Source organism: Puma concolor, chromosome B1, assembly GCF_028749965.1.
Source record: "Puma concolor isolate L17-30 chromosome B1, mPumCon1.1.hap2, whole genome shotgun sequence".
In the NCBI taxonomy this organism is placed as follows: domain Eukaryota; kingdom Metazoa; phylum Chordata; class Mammalia; order Carnivora; family Felidae; genus Puma; species Puma concolor.
In genome coordinates this window covers 176099419-176120722 of record NC_141670.1, presented here as the reverse complement: position 1 = coordinate 176120722, position 21304 = coordinate 176099419, and the positions used below count along the sequence as shown (strand labels likewise).

Sequence of the window (21304 nt, the reverse complement as noted above, 5' to 3'; positions counted from 1 at the left end):
CCCGAGTCGGGCTCTACACTATAACAGTGTGGGGTCTGCTTGGGATTCTTTCTTTCTCTCTCTGCCCCTCCCCCACTCATGCTCTTTTCTCTCTCTCTCAAATAAATAAACGTTTTAAGAAAAACAATACCAACTTTAGAGGGACAGTGTGAGGATTAAATGAGATTACATATGAAAAGCACACTGTAAAGAATAATGAAAATGATGCAGAACCAGCTGAAACTGCTGTTTCTCTAAGTCAAAAGGCTGACCCACACCCAGGGCTGGGCCAGTGCTCTGCTTGACAGTGAGGCTGTGGGGGTGGGGCTCCCCAGGGAAGGGCTGGAGGCAGAGCAGCAGTTTCTACTTAGCAGTACGGCTAGTTTCCCCTTCGGACGAATGGCTCGGCTGCATCGGTGTGCCCTACAGCACCGCTGTGACTGGAGCCAGGACAGAGCCCAAGGAAGAGGTTTTCTTTTCGATTCTCGTGAGAACTCAAAGTACGGCGATCTGCAGCTATTGGAGATGTGCCCAACGAGTTCCACATGCCCCAAAAGTCACTGAGAGCCTCACCCTGTGCACCCCTGTAATGGTATCCTACAGAAATAATAACCAGTGTTCTGAACAAGAACCCTGATTTATCAAATCAAGGTTCAGTTCATCCTCCACTTCAGAAAAGAGGAGTTAAGAGCACATTTCCGAGGGGGGAAATTGCCTATGTCCACAAAGGTTAAACTGTTTAAAAATTGGAACACTTGAGAATAGATCCCGAGGCAAATCCATGGAGACAGAAGCAGAGAGGTCGCCGGAGGGTGGCCGGGGGAGGGCGGTGGGGTGTGGACGGTGACTGTTTAATGGGTACAGAGTTTCAGTTTGGGATGATGGAAACATTCTGGAACAAGGCAGTAGTGACGGCTTACATCATTATGAATGTACTTAATGCTACCGAACTGTACCTTTAATGGTAACTTTTTATGTTTTGTCTATTTTACCACAGCTTTTTTTTAATACAAAAAAAAAAAAGAAAGGAACAGACGATGTTTGAGCGCCTACTATACTAATAAGCATTTTACATGCAGGATGTCACAACAATGTTACCATATAAATATTATTTATTATCCTCCTTTTAAAAACAGGTGGAAATGGAGACTCCATGAGGTAATGTGACTTCCCTCAAATCAAAGTGAGGCCAAGGGCGCCTGGGTGGCGCAGTCGGTTAAGCGTCCGACTTCAGCCAGGTCACGATCTCGCGGTCCGGGAGTTCGAGCCCCGCGTCAGGCTCTGGGCTGATGGCTCGGAGCCTGGAGCCTGTTTCCGATTCTGTGTCTCCCTCTCTCTCTGCCCCTCCCCCGTTCATGCTCTGTCTCTCTCTGTCCCAAAAATAAATAAAAAAAAAAAAAAACAAAGTGAGGCCAGGACTGGAAGGTGAGCCTCCAGGGCGGGCTTTATGCACTGCTCACACCCACTGGCTCTCTGAAAACACACTTACGTGAAACTTCATGGTTGGATAACCTGAAAGCTTAATGGCTTAATGAGCTTAGGTAAAAGGTGCTGCCAATGACCAGAAATATTGACAGGACAGTTCATACAAATTCTGACTCTCTGAAGCAAGTTTTCAATAACACATATGAATATCGAATTGTTCTGGAACACTAAAACATCCATACCTTCATTTTTCATGATGTAGCGAACAATCTGCCCAACGGTGTCACTGTTTTCATTTACACTGTCATTCAACTCTGAAAGAGAAGGCAGAGGAGGGCATGGGTTAAACTGGTCACTTCTGTGGATTCCATGACACCTCACTGAACAGTCTCAAGAAAGTTCTTGCCGTGGCACTAAGGGTCTAGGCTTTCTTCCTTCAGCCCCAAACTGCCTGGGGCACAGTCCATGGTGATTTCCTTGGCATATATAACAGACATAATCAGTACCAGAATTATCCATCAACCGTCTTCCCAAGTCCAAACACCCACTTTCATGCATCTGTATCAGTCATTACTACTATATTTCTCTCTCATCATTTCCTTAAACCCTTAGGGGAAATGGGAAGAAGATAGTTAATTAAAAGAAAAAATTCTCCTTGGATTGATTGATTGATTGATTGATTGATTTTGCATGCAAGCAAGTAGGGGAGGGACAGAGAGTGAGGGAGACACAGAATCCGAAGCAGACCCCATGCTCAGTGCAGAGTCTGACGCGGAGCTCAATCTCACAACTGCAGATCACAACGTGAGCCGATATCAAGAGTCTGACACTTAACCAACTGAGCCACCCAGGCACCCCCCGCCTTGGATTTTCTTTTAATTGCAGGTATACTACATTAATTTAGAGTATGAATTTCTTTGGGGGCAATTATTCATCCATGTTTATAAGCCTCTCCTTTCTTTTAAATACACTTGCAACTGACCTAAATTTCAGCCGTGGTTATTTGCCCACAAACCGTTAACTTTATGAGACTCTGTATATGTGACAGTGTTTGAAGAAAAATCAAACCTCCACTCTGAAACTGTGTAATTTCAGGGAGGAAGGAAAAAGGAGGGTTGAAATACACCATCTTAGTTCACAGAGAACGAATCAAGGTGTGCAGTGTCCTACTCGTGTACCTGGGAAGGTGTCTTCTCCATCCATAGTCGGCTTTCCCCTCTGTGAAAACACACATCTGGCCAGACGGTGCAAATGTTGACCTGCTAAGCCAGCTTACAGAGCATCTTTGAAGGAGGGGAGGAGGAGGCTTGCTTTCTATTGACAAACACTCAGCTTTGGTTTGCTCACAGCTACACATGACTCATCCTGCAACCGGGTTCTCTCTCTGCCTCAAAGGTCAGTGGGAGTGGGAAAAACCAACAGGCCAGCAGGCTGGCAAGGAATGAGGAAGCTCCCCCAGTCCGCCCTTTGGACTTTCTCGAAAGGTGACCTACTCCAAATGTCCCCCTCTGCAAAAACTGACCTTTGAGGAGCTGAAAGGGATAAGGAGGGTTAGGTACTACTCCCCAACTCCAAGTCTGGAAATGTCCCTGAAGGATGGTTGAAAAAAAACATCTATGAAGAAAGAAAATCTCATTCTCTTGGGTGTTTCTGAACACTGCCTAACACTCCACGTTAAGAGGAAAAGGTAAACTATCCTCAAGTTAATCTAAGGCACCATTTCTTGCCACACTTTTATCGCACTGTTGACACAATTATTTTACTTAATAAATATAAATTTCAGTCACACAGATTTAAGATCGAATTCCCCCAGCAAGAGTAATACCATACAAGTGGTGAGAGCTATTTATATTTCACATTATCCTTATTAGAATCTCTTTTAATAATAAATAGTAAGGATTCATATTTACTGAGTGGGCTTATGTGCCAAATACCAAATGCATCATCTCTCTAAATTCCACAATAATCCTACAAAGTGGAGATCACTGCCCTCATTTAAATTAAATTAAATTGGCATGAAATTAACTAAGATTAAATTCTAGTTAAATTAGGGGCGCCTGGGTGGCGCAGTCGGTTAAGCGTCCGACTTCAGCCAGGTCACGATCTCGCGGTCCCTGAGTTCGAGCCCCGCGTCGGGCTCTGGGCTGATGGCTCAGAGCCTGGAGCCTGTTTCCGATTCTGTGTCTCACTCTCTCTCTGCCCCTCCCCCGTTCATGCTCTGTCTCTCTCTGTCCCAAAAATAAATAAAAGTTGAAAAAAAAAAATTAAAAAAAAAAATTCTAGTTAAATTATACATAGTAGGGATTTAGAGCATATGTGACTTGCCCAAGGTCACAAGGAATGAGCTGGTAGGTGTTTCATAAAGGACAGGCAGGTTTCAAGCTCTAGGTGGGGTTACTACGAAATCTACACGGACACTCCGCCATACCACCTACTGCGAAGATGGACCATTTTGCCTCATAGAGATGGAAAATACATATGACTGGTTACTTATTTCAAAATTGCCCCCACTTGGGGCACCTGGCTGGCTCAGTCAGTACAGCATGCGACTCTTGATCTCAGAGTGGTGGGTTCGAGCCCCACACTAGGTGTAGAGATTAAAAATAAAATAAAATCGTAAAAAAAAAAAAATCGTCCCTATCCACATCTCCATAAAGAGAATGCAGGTATTTACCTATCTTTTCAACCTTTTCCTCTTCCACATCTTGCTCAGCTTCTGTTGTACAACGATAGCCTTTCTTCTTGAGCAGGTGGCAGATGAGGACGCCGAAGAGACCCATGATGAAGAACACAGGGACGAGTGCATATGCGATATACTCTGGGTGTCCATTGCCAGTATTGTTAGTGGGCGACGGTGTCGTCTCCGTTTTGGAGTGCAACGTGCGGCTGCCACCATTGTCTATAGGAAGAAATACACAAGGCCACGTCAGACGTCTGTCGGAGGCAAGAAAAACCTGACAACACTGGGGAACGTGCACGTTAAATCCGAGTCTCCTCCCCAAACCGTGGGCCACGCGGAGACTGGTGGGTCTGGCAGCACAGAACACAGGCTGAGGGCCAGGCTTGGCTCAAAGTCTGAGTCCCCTTCCTGTCCCTGCTCCTCATAAACTAGGTCCCACCCTGGGAATTTCTTTCAAAACCTCCCAAGCTAGTGTGTGCTTCTTCAGCTGTGGCAGCACCCACACAGGGCAGAAAGCAGGTACAGAGTTCCGGTGAAACATAAGCACAAAGCAAACACGCTATCGTTCGGTGGCATTATAGCGGGGTGCTTAGTGGTTAAGAGCATGGACCCAGGAGACCCGGGTTCAAGTCCTGGCTGTACCACCTAGCAGCTGGGTGACACTGGGCAATAACTTAGAATCTCCATGCCTCAGTTTCTCGTGAAACAGGCATACTAATAGAAGCGTCCCACCCTTCTAGGGTGTTATGAAGGTGAAATAAATTATCCACGTAAAACATTTCAAACCTTTTTGACAACATAGTAAATGCTCAACTACGGCAGTCACCATGCTAGGTGCGTGTGATATATCACTGAGTAAAACAAAGATCCTTGTCCTCACGGAGCTTATGTTCTAGAAGGGTTTAGTAAGCTGACAGACCTAAAATATGCGAAAGAGAAAAATCCAGAATGGCATCAGTCCCTAAACAAAACATACAGGCAGGTCACAGGTTGAGAGAAATGCCGTGGAAGGCATACACATGGGTAAACAGAAGAAAGAATAACAGCAGGGACCTGTTTTATGACAACAAAAATAGGGCAGCTGGGAAGGAGGCATCTTTCAGAGAAAAGGAGAAATTTGCCTGTGGGCATGTCAAAGCATCACGTGGACTTATTACCAGAGGTGGCAGACATCCAAGCCTGCAGGGATACCACACGTAGGCTCCCAAGAGGCCCATGCGCATAGGGATCTGAATCTCCTCTATGAAGGACAGTGAGAGGCAGAGAGCCTGGTGCAGTCATGAGACATGGCCAATGAAGATACCAGAGAAAGAGCAAATTACATAGAAAACCAGCAAAGTACCAACTCACAGACACAAAATGAGAAGAGAATTATGAAACGAAGGAGGGGGTCAGGCAGGATGAGAAGTAAAGGGAAATGTGAGATTTGATTGAAATGAAGCCTCGTTATTTGGAATACTCAGATTCTGAAGTGCTAAAATGAAGTTCTCTACATCAGGGAGATTCACAGTGCTGCTTAAGAAACCCAGAAATAGGAGGATGCCAGGGTGGCTCAGTTGGTTAAGCATCCAAATCTTGATTTTGGCTCCAGTCATGATCTCGTGATTTGTGAACTTGAGCCTTGCATCAGGCTCTGCACTGACAGCGTGGGGCCTGCTTGGGATTCATTCTCTCTCCCTCTCTCTCTCTCTCTCCCCCTCTGCCTTAAAAAAATTAAAAAAGAAAAAAACAGAAAAGACACTCAGAAATTGGAAAACTAAATACACTTAATTATAAGCTCTCTCAAAGAGTGTTTTGATAAAAAAGAATCCATGTGGCAATGATTGAATGGGACAAATATCAGGTGTGAAATAACCACATTGCATTATTGCAGCAAACAGAAGCCCAATTTGCAAACCAGAGGCCATACAAAGGGCCATCAGTCTTTCACATGGAAATATCGATTACCTTTGAACATGAAAGGAAATTGCTGGTTTCTTAGGTTTGTAAAAGGCTGCTTTCATTATTTTATCAGACAATCTCTAGAATTGGGGATAACCTATTTTTTTTTCTGATTTATCTTCCAGGAATCAATATAATAAATGAATGAACAAATAAATGGAAGCACACGCGCACACACACACACACACACACACACACACACACACTTCCCTAAACATGCACAAATATATCATCTAAATCAGGATTTAACTACCAGCCTTTCAGTAAAAACCAGAAACATTTCTTTAACTCCTTTTATAATTCTAAGTAAGTCTTATTTAAAAATTCCTTTTTTTAAGTTTATTTATTTATCTTGAGAAAGAGAGAAAGCAGGGGAGGGGTAGAGAGAGGGAGACAGAATCCCAAGCAGGCTCTGTGCTATCAGCACAGAGTCCGAAATGGGACTCAGACCCATGAAACCACAAGATAGTGACCTGAGCCAAAATAAAGAGTTGGACGCTTAACGGACTGAGGCATCCAGGTGTCCCTATTAATTCCTTTTTAGTAACATATATTCCATGTAACAGGAATAGGTGAAGCAGGCAACATGCTAAGACCGAGAGAGTTTTACTCAGAATCATGGTCTGTTTCAATCTGGAAGTGACAACCAATTCTCTTTGGAGGGCAGTAGGAATAGGGACAAAAGTGGAGGGGCTCAGAATTGGAGCCAACAGCTCCTCCTGAATCAGGGGGTTGAGAATGTGTCTTTATCATCCATTTGGTATTTGGCAAACCCTTGCAAATACTACATTATTTAGAGTCTGTGATTTACAAACAAGTATCAGTCACTTAATCTCGTAATTATTCTACCATGGGAAAACTGAAGAAGATATGAATCTAAATTAGTGAAACATGAATTACAGAGAGACGCGATATAGCACTGGGGTTCCAAGGTCAGAACGCCCGACATGAATAACAGCTTTGCCATCTATTAGGCATGTCACCTTGGGCAAGTTACTTCATTGTTCTATGTTCAGTTGCCTCATTATTCAATAAAATCAAAATGATTATATCTTTCTAGGATGATTTTAAAACATGGCCCCAAATCCTTTGGTACTGCTCCAACCGAGAAGTCTGTACCTCCTACCCTTGAATATATACTCTGAGGTTTGCCTGATCAATAGAATATGGAGTGACACTTTGTCAGTTTCCACCTCCTGTCTCTTGGGGCACTTGCTTTTGGAAACTAATCACCATGCCGTGCAGAAACCGAAGGTTCCTCAAGAAAAGAACCCAATAACAGTCATCAACTTGCCAACTCTGTAACTGAGTATCTTAGAAGTAGACCCAAGAGCCCCAGCTAGTGATGCATGGAACAAACATGAGCTGTTTCTGAATCCTGACAACTTGTAGATTTCTAAGCAAAATGAGTGACTGTTGTTGTTTTGAGCCACGAAGCTTTGAGGTAAATTGTTATCCACCAAATAGAAACTAGAAGACTACTTCATGGAGTCATCGTAAGGATTAAATATATTAATATGTAAAGCACGTAGAAGAGTGTTTAGGAAGAGGCACGCATTGTAAAAGTGTTTACTCACCACCTTGATAGAACTGTACTATCCAATATGGTGGCCACTAGCCACAAGTAGCTATTTAAATTTAAGTCAATTAAGGGGCGCCTGGGTGGCTCAGTTGGTTAAGCGTCTGACTCTTGACTTCCGCTGAGGTCATGATCCATGGTTTGTGAGATGGAACCCTGCGTTGAGCTCTGCACTTGACAGCATGGAGCCTGCTTGGATTCTCTCTCTCCCTCTCTCTTTGCCCCTCCCTCGCTCACACGCATGCTCTTTTTCTCTCTCACTTTCAAAAATAAACATTTTAAATGTAAGCCAATAAAAATGACGTAAAATTAAAAATCCAGTTCTTCAGTTGCATTAATCACATTCTAAGCGTTCAGTAGTCACATGGGTAGTAATTGCTACCATACTGGACAGGTCAGATAAAAAACATTTTCGGGGCCCCCGGGTGGCTCTGTCGGTTAAGCATCAGACTTCAGCTCAGGTCATGATCTCATGGTTTGTGAGTTTGAGCCCCACGTCAGGCTCTGTGCTGACAGCTCAGAGCCTGGAGCCTGCTTCGGATTCTGTGTCTCTTGCTCTTTGTCCCTCTGTTGCTTGTGCTCTCTCTCTCTCTCAAAAGTAAATAAATAAACATTAAAAAAATTTTAAGAACATTTTCATCATCTCCAAAAGTTCTGTTGGACAGCCCTGTTATAGACTACAAAGAACTAATAAAAAGCAGTTGACTTGAGAATCTACTGTGACCTACCATAGCAATTCAATAAAAATAACTTTAAAATTACAAAGTAACTATTCACAAATAATGCCTTAAAACATTGTTAACTTAGGCAAATTTAGTTTTCCTTCAGTTTACACTAAAGACTTGTTTAGAGACATTGACCATCTTTCTCTTTCTCCCCAGCTGAGTCATATCTGAATTACAAACAAATTATTTGAATCCAATTGAATAGCAAAAGTGGTTGCCACACTCTCTATAAAACAAAAAATGGCAACAATATGAATTTTGATCATGGGATAGTAAGAAAATATCTAAGTCAGTCATTATCCACCCATTTGATGGAATAATATGCATCATTTAAAACTATAAAGATTTCATGAAGACATGAGAAAACACTTAAGATACAATGTTGAATATAAAAGGCTTGATTCAACATCTTACATACAGTATGGTCCAACTAGTTTTTTTAAAAATGCAAGAAGGCATAAAATGTACAAAGCAATGACCAAAATATTAAGTGATTTCAGGTAACTGAATAATAGAATAACTTTAAATTTTATTTTTATACTTATCTATAATTTTCTAAAATTCATATGTATGTATTCCTTTTGTACTAAAGTGATAGACACCTTAGAAAAAAAAAAAAAGATACAAAACAGAGGTGGTCAGCCATTTGGGAATCACAGACCCCTCTGGGAAACTGTTGGATGCTATGAAGGTTCCTCTTCCAAAATTTTGCCTTCAAGTTCTACAAGCTCTGAATCCCAAGTTCATGTAAGGGCAAGTGAATCGATAAGGATGATGCCTAAGTTTCTGCTTGATAACATGGTGGACATTGATGTCATTCATCAAGATGGGGAATAACTTTAAAGAAAAGGAAGCTTGCTTGGTGTGATGTGTTGAATTTTACCTCCCTCCCAATTCAAATGTTGAAGTATCCCAAGTACCTCAGAATGTGGCCTTATTAAAATACAGGGTCTTTACAAAGGTAATCAAATTACAATGAGGTCATTGGAGTGGACTCAAATCCCACATGTCCTTATCAAAGGAGAAATGTGGAGCCAGACAGGTACAAAGGGAAAACACAATGTGGAGATACAGGCAGAGATGGGGTGATGCTTCTAAAGGCCAAAGACTTCCATGAAACCACCAGAAGCTAGGAGAGAGGCATGAAATAGATTCTTCTTCACAGCCCTCAGAAGGAAGCAACTCTGCCGGGCTTGATCTTGGAATTCCAGCCTCCAGAAGTGTGAGGCTCTTTTTTAAGCCACCCAGTTTGTGGTACTTTGCGACAGCAGCCCAAGAAAACTAATATACTCGGCATGGAGAGGACGCTATCACGAGTTCAGTTTTGAACATGGGGACAACCAGACGGAAATATCCAGTGAGAAACCGGATCCACTCCATGAGGAAGCTGAGGGAGAGAAGCCAGGGTTCTACCCTAGAACAGAGGATAGAGTTTCCAAAAGGAATGAGCAGTCAGCAAGGTCAGAAGCTGCAAGAGAGAGCAACTAAAATAGGAAGGAAATGGAAAATTGGTGCAGCCACTATGTAAAACAATAAGTTCCTCAAAAAGTTAAAAATAGAACTACCATATGATCCAGCAGTCCAACTTATCCTATTTACCCAAAAGGACTGAAATCAGGATCTTAAAGAGATAACTGCTTCCCATATTCACTGCAAGTATTATTTACAATAGCCAAGATATGGAATCAACCTAAGTGTTTGTTCACTGATGACTAAATAGATAAAGAAAAGACGGTGTACATATACAACCAAATCCCTTTCGGCCTTAAAAAAAGAAGGAAATCCAGGGGCGCCTGGGTGGCTCAGTTGGTTAAGCGTCTGACTTCAGCTCGGGTCACGATCTCACGGTCCGTGAGTTCAAGCCCCATGTCGGGCTCTGTGCTGACAGCTCGGAGCCTAGAGCCTGCTTCGGATTCCGTGTCTTGCTCTCTCTCTGCTCCTCCCCTGCTCACACTCTGTGTGTGTGTGTCTCTCTCTCTCCCACAAATAAATAAACATTAAAAAAAAAATTAAAAAAAAAAAAAAAAAGGAAATCCTGCCATAGACAACAGTATAAACGGTCCAGGAGGGCATTAGTGAAAAAATGTACATAAGTGAAAAAAGCCAGTCACAGAAGGACACACGCTGCATAATTCCACTTTATGAGCAATCTAAAATAGGCAAATTTATAGAAACAGAGAGTAGAATGGTGATTGCCTGGAGTGGGGGGAGGAGACAACGGGTAGCTCCTATTGAATGGGTATAATGTTTCTATCCTGCCGCACAGCATTGTGCCTGCTGTTAACAAGACTGTATCACGCACTTAAAACTTTGTTAAGAGGGCTGATCTCGTGTTAAATGTTCTTAACACAATTTAAAAAAAGAAACAAGAAACAAACAACCTGAGAAGACTCTTGAGAAAAAGAATTGAGAACTCAGACAAGTCAGGCAACATAGAAGTTTCTAAGGACTCATGGGAAACCATTAGTTTCTAATTTAAGAAGCTGCTTGGAATTTTTTAAACTTTCTCCTTGTACTTTACTTCCTGTTTTTCTGTAGTTTCTTGAAGTAAACTTCAAAATCCCAAAGTAAATAAATACATACATACAAAGAAAAAATAAATTAAATTGGAAGGAAAATAGATCTTCGTGGCCTTGCACAGCAGTTTTTCAGTAGACCAGAATGTAAGATTCGATTTCCTGGGTTGAAGAAGAGAGACTGAGCTCAGTGTACCCCTTCTAAAAGCCCAGTAGAAGCACAAAAAGGGTAGTAGGGTAGTTCACCTTCAGGGTGAGAGGAAGAAATTTCTGTTTGGAGTTTTGTTTTGTTTTTAAGCGGCTGAAACCAATGTATTTACATACGAAAAGGGCAAAAGGAAGAGACTGAGAGGGAATCAGGAGTGATAGCCTTGAGGAGATTTCCATAGGCAGACAGATTAAATACTGGAATAGGGGGGAAAAAATTCACTTCTTCCTGAATCAGGGGGTCTGTGAGTTAGAGAGCTCAATAGCGGGCTGAAGGAAGTTGAGGGCACAAGGTGCATGACACCTCCATTTTCTCTCAGAATAAATAGGAAGAGATGACATCTGTTGAGATCTGGGGGCAGCAGGTGGGCCTGGCGGAGAGACTGAGCGAACAGGAGAGGAACAGGAGAGGGCTGTGCACAGGCACTCAGGGCACAGCCGAGAGGAGCACCCCAAATCTCCAGCAAGGCTAACCCATGTGGAGAGGTCCACACAAGCCGGAAAGCCCAGCACAGTAAGGGACCAGCGATCAGAGTCAGAACCAAAAGCATACAGAGCCATAGTAAACTAGGAAGAGAACTGTTTTGGGGGAGATGGTGTTCCAGAAGAGATGGAAGTGTGGCTCAGAGTGGTTTATTTCTCTGTTACCACTGACAACAATAACTACCACATTTACAGAGCATTTAGGAGCCAACGCTAAGCTAAGCATCAAATCTTCACGACAAACTTAGGGCAGAGTTAGAGGTCTATCCCCACATTACAGATGGGGAAAGGAGGCACAGAAACGTACAGCAACCATCCCAAGGTCACCCCGCTACTTGGTGGCCGTGCCTCAATTCAAACCAGTCCGTCTGGATGCTGCTTGCCTTTATATTGTTTCCTCTTACCTTCTGGAAGCCTGGGTCTCCACATACGTAAAACCGTGCCTATATGTAACTGGGCACCATCCAAGTACAAATGCGTGTGTAAGGTATATTTTAATTAGTTCTCTTTCAACAATATTTTCTCACTTAGCTACGTCTCTGTCAAAATGCTAAATGCTGGTTTGCTCTCCTATTTCACAACTTAGAGTAAAGACTCCCCAAACTTCAAAACCGTGGTTTCCAATTATCGCAGCAGGAAGTAGGATAGGTTTTAAAAATGCCCAGCACTAATGGACAAATACGAAACTGTTTTTTGTCCCCGTCTCTGACCTCCCTCCCCACTCCAAAATCTGACCCAGGCCACAACCCACGTCCACTCAACCTCTTCAAAAAGAAGCCCATCGCCTCATCTGGAGTTTGTCCTGCACACAGCAAGCCCACCGAAGCAGGGAGTTCTTGGCTCTCAATGAGGAATGTGATTCCCTTCAGCAACATCGCAAGTAAAAAAATGTTTAACAAAAGCCAGTGTTTATCAAAATCCTTTGGATTTTTCCTAGACCCAGCCAGGTCTGGTTTCTTCATTGCATTTTGAGGACCCACTATGTATTGTGACTTGCCAACATCTCATTAAGAAGGTCACAAAAGAAGACGTGAAAAAAAAAGCCTGCAGATGGCAAGGAACTGAGGAAGAGCTCTGAAGAAATGGCTCCAAGTCAATCCCCAAAATCAAAAGCAGCTTTTTAGCTTGGTTCTAAATAATGCTTGTATTTCCAACTGACCTCAGTGGTCAGAGGAGCTGAGAAGCCTGGAAATGGCATTCCTCAAACCCAGTGGGCATTGCTCAAGGTTGCTAAACAATGGGGAAAACGAAGCTAATAACCAGAGACTACAGATAAGGAGGCCCTTGTGACCTCTCCCAAGCAGCTTTGCTCCAACCAAGAGACATTTTGATGGTTCTGATAGGTATCCTTCCCCTTTTATCAGGAAAGGGTACACATTCTCAGAATCTAGGGTTTCCCAGCAGGGTGACCTGACAGCTCAGTGATGGAAAAGGCACTGGCCGGTATATAGATAACCCACACGAAGCCTGGCTGGAAAATCACTTTTAAACACACACACACGCCCTATTTTGTTTTTAGTGAAGATTCAAATCACGGTGCCCAAGAGCAGTCTATTTTTGGTCTAGATTACTAAGATCAATAGACGTACATTTCCCTAAAAGGGTTTTTCTTCATTCAGCTTTGCCACTGGCTACCTCTGTGATCTGAACAAGTCGCTTTACCTCTGTGGACCTCAGTCTGCTCAGCTGAAAAATTATGAGCTGCAGCCAATGGTTTCTCCATGGCTCTCCACGTTCCCAACCTTCTCCAGCCCCATCCGCAAAGCGTGACTGGAGATAAAAAACACAGGCTGACCCTGTTGTGTCCATCAGGCAAAATCCAAAAAGCCTTGAGAACAAAAACTTTTATGCTTCACTTCATAGCAAAACCAAATCTGAGAAGCACATTGGTGGCCACACCTGTTCTGCTCTGATGTGAAGCTATCTATATATGACCTCTATTCCGGTGAGTGTGCTGCATAAGCATTGACGTATTTGATCAGATTTCTTTTTTTTTTAAGTTTATTTATTTTGAGAGAGACAAAGATAGCATTGGCTGGGGGAGGGGCAGAGGGAGAAGGAGAGAGAATCCCAGGCAGTTTCCATGCCGCCAGCACTGAGCCCGACGTGGGGCTCGAACTCATGAAACCATGAGATCGTGACCTGAGCCAAAATCATGAGTCGGACGCCTAACCGACTGAGCCACCTGGGTAGGAGCCCCTTGATTTGGCTTCTGAAGCAGTGGATTACATTTGTAAAGTTTCAGCCTTGGGCCCCAAGGGTTTCAAACCTCTACGAGGTGGGTACTATCCTTTTATAGAAGGGGAATCGCAGATTCGGGGAGTCCGAAGTCACACGGTTAAAAACTGGTAAGAGCCTGCATGAAAACCAGGCAGGTGCTCGCGACCAGCCCACATGCAGCTTCTCAAAAACCACTTTAGCATGATTGATCTACGAGCTTCTGCAAAACGACCTGCTTTATTAAGTTAATTGTCAAAACACAGTTTAAATCAATTACATACACTAATGATAGGGGCAAATACATAACAAATTCTACAAAACTAAATCATCCCCAAATTATTTCTATTTTTGGCTACAGAGATAAAACCAAAGTCACAGAGCTTTTAAGACCATCCCCAACAGTGCCAGTTATTGAGACAGAGCATCTATGCAGACACATTTTTAAAAAGCTTAAAATGAATGGGGAGAACAAATGAGCTCAAAGGGAAACCGGAAAGACAATGGAAGTCAGTATATAAATAAGTGCTAACCTTTGTAGTGAAACTTCAGGCCACCGCCAATTTCTATACAACTTCCAGATAAACAGTTGCTACAGCCCTCCCCACCCCCACTCTGAATCTGTGACCAGGCAGGGAGGGGACATCCAGATAGGATCCAGCCGCCCAGAGTCCACCCACCCACGACAGTGCACCCAGTCACTCAGTTACCATTATTTTGTCAAAGTCCTTGAAATGTTCCATGACACTGGAGCACAGAACTCTGATTCGGGACAGTGAAGACCACTCTGGGAACAGACAGGGGCCAAGACACCTTCCCCAGCAGATCGTGCATAAATCAGCAATGCCCAGCTATGAATCCCTGGTTTTCAGAAGCCTTCCGCTAAGACGTCCCTTGGAAAACGCAGCTGTCCCTGAGGCTTCTGCTAATACCTGTGTGAGATCAGCAGTACCCTGGAGGATGCCAAAACGGAGAGTTCAGCAGCACCCCAGACCTGTGGGAGAGGGAAACAGGGAGAGACGAGTAGCCAAAGATTTCAAAATATTGCCTGTGGCCAAGAAAGTTTCTTCCCTTCCCCAGTCCTTGGCCAAATGTTCGCTTTTGTTAGAAACGAATATAACCAAATACACAATAAGTAAACCTTGACTGGCTCAGAAATTTAATCAATAAAAAAATTTCAAAACAGCTATAAAGTATATTTTGAGGACAACTGAGGAAACTGGGGTAAGGCAGGATTAGAGATGCATTGTTTATTTTCTCAGGTATAATGATGGTACTGTGGTTATGTAGAAGGAAGTCCTAAATCCCACAAGATGAATGATACAGGTATTTAGGGCGAAATGTAACAATGTCTGCATCTTGATCTCAAATGGTCCAGCAAGGAAGGATGGATAGCTAGCTAGATAGGATCAGCTAGCGGATATGGCAAAATGTTGGATCCAAGTGGTTAATATACAGGTGCCCACTTTACGATTCTTTCAATTTGGATATTAAAAGTTCACAAAGGGGGGCGGCTGGGTGGCTCAGTTGGTTGAGCGTCCGACTTCATTCAGCTCAAGTCATGATCTCGCAGTTCGTGAGTTTGAGCCCCACATCAGGCTCACTGCTGTCAGCACAGAGCCTGTTTTGGATCATCTGTCCCTCTCTCTCTGCCCTTCTCCCACTCGTGTGCACGCTCTCTCTCTCTCTCTCTCTCTCCCTCAAAAATAAAAGGGAGTGTAACAAAAAAAGAGTAAAATGTTCCATATTAAGAAAAAAAAATGGGGAACCTGAGCGGCTCATTTGGTTGAGTGTCCAACTCTTGGTTTCAGCTCAGGTCATGATCTCACGGTTGGTAGGTTCGAACCCCATCAGGCTCCAGGCTGACAGTGTGGAGCCTGCTTGGGATTCTCTCTCTTCCTCTCTCTCTACCTCTTCCCTGCTCTCTCTCTCTCAAAAATAAATAAACATTTAAAAAAAAGAAAAGCTCACAAAATCCCACTTAATCATTTTTTAAATACCTTTTGTGGGAGCCTATTATTATTTTTTAATGGGAAAATACATTTGAATTTCCAACCCAATTACTCAGAAAGGAATGTTTGGAGCACAACCCATTCTTAAGCTTCGCTTTCTTTGTATATGTACTACAGGTGTGGGAAGGGAAGTAATTCGTGTGATCCAGAAAGAAAAGGGACTTTACATTAGGCTTCAAAAGAAAACCTGAATTTGGCTGGATAAAAAGGGAACAAACATTCCTGACAGGCAGGAGAATGGGGGACAAAACTGAATCACTCCTGAACCCAAGCTAGTTACCAGAACAAAGGGCTGAAACTAGGGTGAGGTCAATATAAAGAAACAAAGATGCTTAAAATAATGATGGAAATTATAAATATTTATCATCATAGCTTTCAAATGAAACTAGAAGGGGAAAACTGCAGAGTCAGAGAAAGTCCCCAACATCCTCCAAAACTGTCAGATTTACCACTTGAAGTTACTTCTGAAGGCTACAGAACTCCCTGACCAAACACAATTCCCCAAGGGCATCAAAAGATTGAACAGAGACAACAGCCACAACCCCACAGCTGCTCCTTGGGAGAGGATTAACTTTAGGATCCCAGTGTTTAGAGAAGCCAAGGAACTCAACTTCTGGACTCTTCCTGAACCTTCCAGAGTCCTTCAAACAATGGTCTGCATTCAGAATACAACAGAAGGTTCATCTGACCCGGCCTCACCCCAGACCGGAGCGAGGTCAACTCACCAGCATCTGCACTGGGACACAGGCGAGGAAGCCACCACACATGGCCCCAAGGCAGAGAAGGCTGAAGCGACGCCAGTGGGCCCTGAGCTGCAGGGCACTTCTTGGGGTCCTCAGAGAGGGGTGTAAGCAAGGGCAATGCTCGTGGTTGCTACAGGGACAGGAGGGCTCCACAGTGCAGGCCCCAGCGGAATCCTCCTCTTTTTCCGTCTCCCCATTCCCCTGCTCCTCCTCGTCTTTTGCTATTTTCAAGTGTCACCAGTCTGGGGATTTTTAAAATTTAGAAGTCTTTACCTACTGAGAGCACTGTCTGTTTTCTGGGGAGGAGCTAGATGGCTGGAGAACAGGTTTAGAGAGACACTTTTTTTTTTCCCCCTTTCTGCACCTTTTGAATTGTAAATTCTGTCCAAACAAGAAAGCAATGGAATTTTTTAAAAAGTCATCTGTTTCAAGTGACTTTAAAGCAGCAAAACTTCAGAAATCTAATCTTCACTTTGGATCCTTTTTGACAAGTGGTGCGTTATGAGAAATGAGCTGCTACATTAAAATAACTGTGATGGCAGCATTTACTGAGTGTTCACAGTATGGCAGGCACTGTTCCGGAGGCCTCATGTACAAAGTCATTTCATTTCCACAACATCTGTAAGGTAGGTCCTCTCACTACCCTCCAGGCCCCTCACTCTCAGCCACTGTCTAATAGTGCCTGTAAGAGTGGAGGTGGCCTTCAGTTTTAGCTAGTGACACACACCTCACAGTAAACAGGCAGGTTAAACCATCAACTGAAGGCAGAGCCGGGCTGGGGCCCAGGTCCACATCCATCCACTGTAACGCCCTGAAACCCTAAAAGGCTGCCTCTCTCAAAATGATCCTAGTATGTATAGTAAATACTGAAATCTTCATGCATCTTTTTCTAATGTAAAAATCTTCTTCGTGGAAGAATAATTAAAGCCAGCTATAGCAAGATGAAATTTGTAATCAATTAATTTTTTTAAAAAACATCCCAGCAGCATAAAATTACCCAATATTAACTTTTAACTACAAAGGCCAAAGACCACTCTAAAGTATAACTGTTTTACCCCTCCACAACTATGAAAAGGAAAGGAAAATTTTTTCCTGTCTGTTGAAAATCATCTTGTTCACATACGTATGTTTTCACATTATTATCCCAAAGTATTGTACTTAGAAGCAATTCAATAATTGGCACAAACATAATTTGTTCTGACAGTGTTAGTTCCATGGCATCTAAAAATCTTTCAGATAAAGAAGGCAGGAAGGGAAAGAAAGCAAAGGACAAGAGGAGGAAAATCTTCAATCATACACATCAGCTAGAGACACCATACAAGATATAAAATTTCCTATCCAAATGACACTCGATACTTTTACATTCATTATTTTATCAAAACCTCTGTGGGTTTTTAACTGGGTGATTCAGTCGGTTAAGTGTCCGACATCCACTCAGGTCATTTATGGTTCATGGGTTCAAGCCCTGCATCGGGGCCCTGTGCAGACAGCTCAGAGCCTGGAATCTGCTTCAGACTCGGTGTCTCCCTTTCTCTCTCTGTCCCTCCCCAGCTCGCGCTCATTCTTCCTCTCTCTCTCCCTCTCTCTCTCTCAAAAATAAATATTTTTTAAAAAGAAAAGAAACCCCTAACCCAAGGAGATAGCCAAGAGGGTGGGTGAGATCCTCATTTTGCAAGTAAACCCACAGTGGCCTAACATGACATCACTGGGTAGAGGCAGAGAAAAGAGCCAGAAAGAAGAACCACGGCTCACACCTGCTGACATCTTCCCCACGCCCTTCACACAGCACACGTCACCCGGCCACAGGACTGTGGTCCAAGCTAGGAAACCCCAATGTGAAACAGAACTCACAGGAAAACCCCGGTTTAAGTCACACACACCTGTCTCCCCAGCTGGAAGGGCCGGTGTCCTGCCTCCTGCCTATCACACCTCCTGGGATAGGGTGTGAGCACCTTAACCATTTGTCAGGTGGTCCCTGCAAAACTGGGAAAGCAGATTCTACCCCCTCCCAGAAGGGCTCCTGGGTAACTGAGTGTCCACTCTCCCTGTAACCTGACCAGCAGTTTTGTCAAGATGCTATTTGTAGGACACAATGTCCAGTGTACTTACCCATTTGCCAAATACTGACAGTTTGTTAAAAAAACATAAATATTTTCAGAGCTGGACAACTGATATACCCTGTAGCTTTACACACTTGTTGGGTCAGCCCTTTCTGAACGATGTTAATCTACCAGCAAGCCCCCGGGCTCATCGGAATCAACAGAAGGTTCCAGTTAGCAGAGATTCCAAAGGAGGCCACAAACAGCACATTCCTAACCCCAGCCTGGGGAACTGGCCCTGAAGGAGATTTTCACAGGACTCCATTCCATTCCAAATTGCTAGATCGGTAAAGGGACAGTACACAGGAGAGGAGTTTACATACCCTTTCCAAAGCCACTGCCCACTTCTCACAGGGTTGCAATTCCTAACAGATCTGTTCGTGTATATTCCTTGCAAAAGGCCAAGCAGGGACTAGGTTAGAAATTATTTAGGGGCGCCTGGGCGGCTCAGTCGGTTGAGTGTCCGACTTCGGTTCGGGTCATGATCTCACGGTTCGTGAGTTTGAGACCCGCGTCGGGCTCTGTGCTGACAGCATAGAGCCTGGAGCCTGCTTCTAATTCTGTGTCTCCCTCTCTCTCTCTGCTCCTCCCCAGCTCATGCTCTGTCTCTCTCTCTCTCTCTCTCCTTCAAAAATAAGTAAAAAAACATTAAAAAAAAAAAAAAAAACAAGAAAGAAATTATTTAAACTGTGGGAGAAAGCGAACGGCAAGTGTCAGGACAAAACCACCAAACAGGCAGAAGAGGACAAGCCCAGGTAGCCTGTTTCCACCAGAAAAATAGCAAGAGTGGGGGTGAGGAAGGGGGTCCCTTAGGAACCCGTGGCTCTTCCAGAGCTCTACAGACAGGGAGCTGGCACAGAGAACCAGGCCTCTGGGATCTTCTAGGTCCCTGGTTTCTGGCACAATCCGTCCCTGCCAGGGTCGGAGTTCAGCCAAGTAGCTTCCACCCAGCAGAAGACGACAAAAACTAACCACGTGGGAAAACAACAGGTGTCACTGAACCGGCAGGAGCCACGCAAGGGCTTCACAGAGGAAGACTGGCAGAGGCAGAGAGGCAGAGAGATTGATTCTCCTGTGGAGTGTTTGGGTTCACCAATCCCACATTCAAGGCCTCAGGGAAGTTCATCCACTCTACCACCAGCTGCTAACAGCACGGAACCTTTACCGAGTACTTATTTATGTGCCTGGCATTTCTACTCACATTTTTTTTTTTTTTTACTTGTCATGATTCTGAGGCAGGTGTTATTATCAAACCCATCTTAGAAATGAGGACATGTTAAAGAACAAAATATTGAAGAACAAAATATTGAAGTCAAGGTCACTCATCCGGGGAATGGCCAGGATTCAAACCGAGGTCCGCGGCAGGGCCCAAGCTCTGCACCGAAACTGCTCCTGCTAAGAAAGAGGCAAAAGCGGAAGCCAGCTTGTTCTTAGCTGCACTGAGTTCCTGCACCTTGCTTCTTAGCTCCGGGACCCCAGCTAAGTTCACTTCCTTGTGCCTCAGTTTCCTCATCCCTAAAACGCAGAGAATAACAGAATTGGTTCTGAGCATGAAATGAGATGAACTCGGGTTTACCCAAGTGACCAGCACAGAGTAAGCGCTTAATGTTTGTTTTTATTGCTGCGATGATTGTTATCCGTAGTAGTCAGTGTAAAGGCCGCGAGCCTCTCCAAGCTTATGTCTCAGCCGGGGATAAAAACCAACACACAGAAAAAGACAGTGAACCACAGGAGCCACACCGGAGGAAACGGTGTTAAATGTGTGGGACAAAAATCACTGCATAAGGCCTTCAGGTGAGGGAGCAGCTGCCCTAACGGGGCTCCCAAGGCAGCACCGTGGGGCCGTGGCCGTTGCAACCCCCACCCTGGCCCAGCAAGCGCTTCTCTTCCTTCCAGGAACAGGAAAAGGAGCATAATTAAACAGAAAGCTACAAAAGTCCTAAACACAGGATTTTCCCATTAGTCACACTTGGGCAGGCAAGGTTCTTGCAACAGAGGCACGTGGCCTGCCTTCTGGGAATACAGGAACCCGGACGCGAGATGAGTAAAGGTGGAGGATGAGGCCCCGGCCCAGTTGAAATGCTCTGATGTGAAGCCACCTCTCATGCGGTGAGAGAAGAAGCAAAGCAAAAGAGGGCCTAAGGGAGAGAAAATAAGATCACTCTGGAAAAGGCAGATGAGGTGAAGTTTAAACAGAAGTAATCAGGAAAACCCTAGACGGAGAGAAGCTGAATTTCAAGGGAAGAAACAAACATGAAGGTCACTAGTAAGACACTCAAATAAGAACTCTCAAAACAAGTAGCAAGGGTAAGACCCAGAGAAAAATACTATTAATGATAGTCACGTGTTGATGCGTACTTTCTATAAATACCGTTCCAAGAACTTTACAGGTATGAACTCATGTAACCCTTACAATAACCCTAGGAAGTAGGTACGATTTGTTTCAACCCCATTTCACAGATATGAAAACTAGAGCACAGAGAGGTCAGGTAACCTGCATCAGGTCACACAGCTAGCAAGTAGCAGACATAATATTTAATCAAGGCAGCCTGGTTCCTGAACACCATTCTCTGTGCTCTAGGGCCTCTGAAGTGTGAGAGTTAACAGTTCTGATGTTCAGTAAAGTTCCACGAAATGGGATTATCCATAGCTCATCTCTGGTTGAGTTAGAGTCTTAAGTAGCAAATCTATGGGTAAT

The 21304-nt window shown here is 43.9% G+C and overlaps 1 protein-coding gene across 2 annotated transcripts in view; it reads right to left on the bottom strand.

The window, feature by feature from the left end:
- Nucleotides 1-21304, bottom strand: part of RELL1 (RELT like 1) — a 69549-nt gene that overhangs the window by 32887 nt on the left and 15358 nt on the right. For both annotated transcript variants that reach the window (XM_086705250.1, XM_025921698.2), the window contains exons 2-3: nt 4079-4303; nt 1647-1718 (exon numbers count right to left, since the gene is read on the bottom strand). In XM_086705250.1, coding sequence (XP_086561376.1) covers nt 1647-1718; nt 4079-4303 — 297 coding nt within the window. The remainder of the gene's footprint in view (nt 1-1646; nt 1719-4078; nt 4304-21304) is intronic.